The sequence below is a fragment of the Myotis daubentonii genome, chromosome 15 (assembly GCF_963259705.1).
Source record: "Myotis daubentonii chromosome 15, mMyoDau2.1, whole genome shotgun sequence".
NCBI classification, from domain to species: Eukaryota; Metazoa; Chordata; class Mammalia; order Chiroptera; family Vespertilionidae; genus Myotis; species Myotis daubentonii.
This window is the reverse complement of record NC_081854.1, coordinates 11,994,131-11,999,995: the sequence shown is the minus strand read 5'-3', so window position 1 is coordinate 11,999,995 and position 5,865 is coordinate 11,994,131. Positions and strand designations below refer to the sequence as shown.

At 58.9% G+C, this 5,865-nt stretch overlaps 1 protein-coding gene across 1 annotated transcript; it reads right to left on the bottom strand.

Annotated features, from left to right (window-relative positions):
• Positions 1 to 454: 454 nt before the first annotated feature.
• On the bottom strand, positions 455 to 3,993 carry ZNF296 (zinc finger protein 296). The gene is made up of 3 exons (XM_059666183.1): positions 3,506 to 3,993; positions 3,140 to 3,289; positions 455 to 1,523 (listed from the first exon to the last, which is right to left on the bottom strand). The coding sequence occupies exons 1-3, from the start codon at positions 3,801 to 3,803 to the stop codon at positions 553 to 555; spliced, it is 1,419 nt and encodes a 472-aa protein (XP_059522166.1). The 5' UTR covers positions 3,804 to 3,993; the 3' UTR covers positions 455 to 552.
• Positions 3,994 to 5,865: the final 1,872 nt, after the last annotated feature.

Sequence of the window (5,865 nt, the reverse complement as noted above, 5' to 3'; positions counted from 1 at the left end):
CTTGGCCTCCGTGTCATCCGTGTGCTGGGTGCGGGCTCCCAAACTCCGTTGTCCACCAGCCAGCGGGGTGAGGGTGGGGGTGGGGGTGGAGACAGACTTGCTGGGAGTGAGGGGACAGGCGCGTGTTGCCTGTGTGGGAAGCCTGGCTGCATCTGTGCCTGCGGCCCAGTGAGGGCAGGGGCTCCATGCAGTAGGAGAAGGGCCCAGCACCCACGTGTGGAGGATGGGCCAGGACTTTGCCCAGGGCCTCTGGTGACAGGTCCAGGCCTCTCCCTGCCCTCGCCCACATCAGGAACCGGGAGCACGGCTTTCTGTGCCAGTCCTGCCGAGCCACAGGCACTGGGGGCTGGCCTTTCCCTCACCCCCTCATTCCAAACCGGTCTGTCCAGCCGTCCACCCCAAGGAGGGGAAGCCGCCTGCCCCACCTCAGATGCCCCGAGAAAGCGAAGTCCACACGTGTATAACGAGGGAGGGAGGGAGGATTTATTCACAGCAGGACATGATCAACAGATACATGAGCAGTGGTGGCAGGGGGGAAGGCATTCCTGCCACTCAGGCCTCCCCGCCTGCTTGGGGGTGCTTCTGCCGCAGGTGTTTGTCCAGGGTGGCCCGCAGGCCGAAGGGCACACGGCAGTGGGGGCACTCAAAGCGGGCCCCGCCGGGCCCCAGCCCGTGCATGCGGCGGTGGCGGTTCAGCTTGCTGCTCTGGGCACAGGCGTAGGGGCAGAGCTCGCAGGTATAGGGCCGCTCCCCGGTGTGTGAGCGCCGGTGCACAGTCAGGTTGCTGCTGTTGGTGAAACGTTTCCCACAGAACTCACAGCTGCCCCCGGGCCCGTGGCTCTTGCCCACTGTCTTTGGAGTCTTCTTAGGCAACTTCTCCGGGATCTGGGCAGAGTTGATTCTCCCTTCCTTGATGGCCACACCGCAACCGTCCCCACCAGGACCGGCCTGAGCTCCACCACCTGGAGCCCCCGGTTCCTGCACACCTGCTGTGTCGGCAGCTCCAGCCCCTTCACGGCTGCACAGGAGAGTCCGGGCTGGGGCAGCGGCGTGGGCGGCTGGCTCCGGAGGGGCAGCTGAGGCCTGTTCCTGACTGGCCTTGGCCGTGTCGGGGCTCTGAGGCTGCAGCTGCTGGTGGGTCTTCTTGTGGCGGTTGAGCTTGCTGCTCTGGGCACAGGCGTAAGAACACTGGTCACAGGCGTAGGGCCGCTCGCCCGTGTGCGAGCGCATGTGCACCTTGAGGTTGCTGAAGGAGCTGAGGGTCTTCATGCACACAGCGCAGGTGGGGCTCCGCCGGGGGAGGCTGTTCGCCTGGGAGCCCTTGGCCTCCACTTCCTGCCCCACCACTGCTGACATGGCTGCAGCCACCTCCGCCAGGCCCAGCAGCGGAGTCTCTGGGGCCTCGGATTCCGTCTGGTAGATGGACAGTCCATGGTCCCACTGGGCATGGCGCAGCAGTTTCCAGGCCTTGGTGAATTGTCGGCCACAGCGGAGGCAAGTCAAAGCCTTCAGGTCCTCAAGTTCTGCAGAGACAGGCTGGGTGTTAGTGTGATGGGTAAAAAGCATACAGTAGTGGTCACAGTTTGCCAGCTGGACACATTCTGTGGGAAAGCCTGTTCTAGGGCCCCAAAACGGCAAGAGGACAGGGAAAACCCCTGCCCTCAGGAAGCTGATGTTCAGGGAGGGCGGTAGATGGACAAGAAGCAAGGAAAGCCGGGAGTGGATGATGAGTATGCAAGGGTTCTTTCCGTGCTTGAAAATCAGAGATGCCCTCCTGGCCCAGTAGCTCAATTGGATAGAGCATCATCCCCATGTGCCAAGGTTGTGGGTTCAACCCCCAGTCAGAGCACATAGAAGAAGCAACCAATGAATGCATAAGTAAGTGGTACAAATCAACTTTAAAAGAAGAAAGGAAATCTTTGTGGAAAAGTGAATAAGTAAAAAAAAAAAAAAAGTGCAAAGTTAAAGCAGAGTGAGGGACAGGGAGTGCTATTTCATATTGGGTCAGGAAGGCCTTGCTCAAGGTGACCAAAACCAGTGTGCTAGCCCTAGCCGGTTTTGCTCAGTGGATAGCATCGGCCTACAGACCAAAGGGTCCCGGGTTCGATTCCAATCAAAGGTCAAAGGCACGTACTTGGTGGGGCACATGCAGGAGGCACATCGATGTTTCTCACCCCCCCCCCCTTCCACTCTCTCTCTCAGAATCAATGGAAAAATATCTCCAGGTGAAGATTAACAAAAAACACACACAAAAAATTAAAATCAATAAAAACGTATTTAAAAAGAACCCCCTCTTTGAACCTCAGTTTCCACACTTGCTAGAATATGGGGATCCTCTCCCTTTCGGGGTTGTTGTGACCTCAAATGGGGAACAACTGAGAGTTTGGGTCCATGTAATCTCTCAGTAAACCTTAGCTGGGCTGAGTCCGCAATCCTCCAAGAGTCTGTGTTTCGTTCCAATAATTCCATCACAGCCCCTCCCTGCTCGCACTCTAGCGGATTTGATCACAGCTCTTCCTTTCAATATAGGACCCTCCCTGTGGCCCAGCCCTTTTCGAAAAAATCCCAGGTTTATAGGCGCGGGACTGAAAATCCTGAGCCTAGTGCCACGGTAAGGGTTTAATTCCATTCCAAGAGAAGGAACCCAGGTGCCCAGACAGGAGGACGCGGCTCAAACCAGGGGCTTCCCAGCAAGCACGACTGGGAGATTCCAGGGGAGGGGGCAACACCACCCTTCCAGCTGGCCTCAGGCCGCCCCTCCCCCAGACCACCGCCCTCCCCAGGGTCCCCCTACTGCCACACTGGTCCAGCCACCTGGCCAGTTATTTCTGGCCAAGGGGAAGGAGAAGTGAAACCAGATTGGGGGGGCGTGTGTGGCAAGTCCCCAGACCAGTCTTCTGGGGCTGGCCACACCCAGTGGGCCATCCTCCTTCCCTGCCCAGCCCTGCCCCCACCCTTCGCACCACCACTAGTCCCAGCCCTAGGACAGGGCAGGCCCTGGCCACGCCTAGGCTACACCCGATGGGGAGCCAGAAAGGGGAAGTAGTGCTCACTGCCCCGCCTGTCCAGCTCAGCCCCTTCTCCCACAGGAAGCCGGGCCCTTGAACTTGAGAGGGGGTTGCATCCCAGCTCTACTCACCTGAGTCCGCGGAAGGGCTGGGGCCTCTCGAGGGCTGACAGCCCTGCTTCTTGTGGTCCATGAAAGCCGTGATGGCCTTCAGCGGGAAGGTCTGCAGGCAGAGGCCGCAGGTCAACGTATCTGGGTGTTTGTCAGTCCAGGGCTGGCGGTCTGCAGGGAGGAAGCGGGTGGTGAGCACGGGGTGGGGCCAGAACCGGCTGGGGGTTCCGAGGGAGAGGGGAAACCCGGAGGTGAGAAGGGAGCCAGGACCCAGCTACGGAAACACGGCCGGGGCAGGGGCAGGGGCCGCGGAGCGGTGCCGGAGGCCGGCGTCCCACCCGAGAGTGAAAGGGGAGGGTCGCGGGGCCCGGCACAGGGGGCTCTTACCGTGAGGATTAGGGACCAGAGAAGTCCACGGCGCCGGCTGGTTCTGCAAGCCGAGGGCGAGGAGGGTACCGACGGCGGGCGTCAGGCTAGGGCAGTAGCGGGGTGCGCCCTCGAGGCGGCCCGGCGCGGGCACTTCCTTTGGGGAACCCCGCTGCAGCCCTGCGGCCTGTAGGGGCCACGGATGCGGCTCGGGCTTCACGTCGATGACCAGGTCCCCCATCTCCGTCTCGTCGTCGGTGTGGGCGGCGGGCTCGGGGTCGACTCGGCGGGGCATGCAGCCGGCCTTGCGGCGGGACATGGGTCGCGGAGCGGACGACCCGGCGGGCTGGCGGGCCGGCGGGCGGAAGGCGCGCGAGGCGTGTGCGCTCGGGCCGAGACGCTCAGGTGAGTGACTGCGGCGACTGGCCGCGAACTTTTACACGTGCTGGCCCGGCCGTGGCTCCGCCCACCGGGGGCGGGGCCGGCGGGAGCCGAAGGGGCGGTGCGCGGGGGCCCGGCTGGAGGCCACGCTCAGGCTGAGCCGTGCCCACGGGGACCGGACCGGCGGAAGGCTACACCTAAGGGCATCCAGCTCACGCGGCCGGCATAGAAACGGCGACTGCAGATCCCGTTTTAGGGCTGGTGAAACTGAGGCACAGCACCCCCACAAGCACCCAGGAGGGAGAAAACGGTCGGGGCTACGTTCCTAACTGTGCCCGGTCCTAACCGTAGCTTGGACTTTTTCAGTAAATACATAATAAAAATCCACTGGGCAAACCTTTATCGCGAGCCCATGGTGCACCAGGTACTGTTCTAAGCACTGGGGACACTGCAGCGAACCCAACAGACAATAATCCCGGGGCCTCCCCGCCCCTCCCCCCGAGTTTACTGGTTCAGGGAGACTATGCTCAACAAGACAACTATTTAAAATAGAGTTCCTTCTTGGGTGACCAGTGTCACCTGGAGCCAAACAAAGCTAGGAAGGGTTATAAAGGGGCAGGGTGACATGTGTGTGGGGGCGGGGGGGCCTCAATTTTCTCCCCACACCAGGGAAAGGTATGGTGGAGTTGAGACCTGAGGGATGTGAGGGAGTCAGCGAGTCTCTGGTCAAGAATAACAAGGAGGAGGGACTCTTCCCCTCCCCACTTGGGAGTCTGTGCTGTGAGATTCTTTCCCCTTCCCCACGTGGGAGTCTGTAATATTTCTTCAATAAATTTCCACTTTCACTACACAAAATAATAATAATAATAATAATAATAATAATAATAATAAATAATGAGGGAGGAGACGGACAGGAGGGGGGTTGAGCTCTGAGAAAATGGAGTCAGCTGCGAGAGGGTCTTTTGACCACTTGAAAGTCTTGGTTTTTGGAGAGGTGAGTCTTGGGGGGTTTGAGCAGAAGAGGATTACGATCGTGTACACATCTACTCTGCTCCTACACCTGGAATAGCCGTGAAAGCCAAATGGCCACTGTCTTAGCTCTCTCCACTCGGCCTCCTTGAACTTCCCTCCTCAAAGCAGCTCTTTCAGATCACTGTTTGAAGTGGCATCAACACCCTGCCCCACCCTCCAACCCTTACAAGTTTTCTTTTCTTCCTGACACCAACCACATCGTAATACAGAACGGTTTCTTGGCTGTCCTCTCCCTTCCCCCACCCTATACAAGGCTCCTTAAGGTCAGGGCCACAGTCTGCCCTCCCCCAGACTCCCCAGCCCAGCACTCCAGCACTGAGTGGATTTCATGTACTAACCCGGCTGCCCCCCCCCCCCCAGTCCTGTTCCTGGACCCTCAGGGTCAGGGTTCCTCACATTGTTATGTTATTCAGATCTCCCTCAGGGGTGGCTGAATTGTCCTCCTGAGAGCCAAGGGCCACCTTGACCAAGGTACCGGTAGCCCCACCCTGCTTAAAGCCGCATAATTACACTCCATGACCTCCATCTGTCCCCAGTTCCCTCCTGGGCCTCGTTTCCCCAGAGTTGGTTTCTTCACTGCCACCTTCTGACCACCCAATTAAAGAGGCTCACCAGCCCTGCCACCCCACTATCCGCTACCTTTATTTTATTCCTTTTACATCACCCAACAAGGCCCAATGCATTTGCTGATGGATCTACCTTATTCTGTCCCTCCCAGCCACCCTAGAATGCAGTTATGAGAAAGCAGGCGTCCAGTCTGTCTTGTTCATAAACAGAGTCCCTATTCCTTCATAGTTCAGTCAACAAATACTTACTGAGCGCCTGCAATGCACATTCTTTCAATAGATATTGGTAGGGGGCCTCCCTGTGCCAGCCATTAAGCCTTGGGGAGTAGTGGGAAGCAGAGTCCATTAAGCCCACCAAGTCCCTGCCTTAGTGAAACCGCGTGGAAGAAGTGAACCGTCTGA

Coding starts and splice junctions, on each gene's coding strand:
- ZNF296 (XM_059666183.1), bottom strand. CDS start 3,803: ATGTCCCGCCGCAAGGCCGGCTGCATGCCCCGCCGAGTCGACCCCGAG. Junction 3,290..3,505: donor TCTGGTCCCTAATCCTCACG/GTAAGAGCCCCC, acceptor TCCTCCCTGCAG/ACCGCCAGCCCTGGACTGAC. Junction 1,524..3,139: donor CAGCCCTTCCGCGGACTCAG/GTGAGTAGAGCT, acceptor CTGTCTCTGCAG/AACTTGAGGACCTGAAGGCT.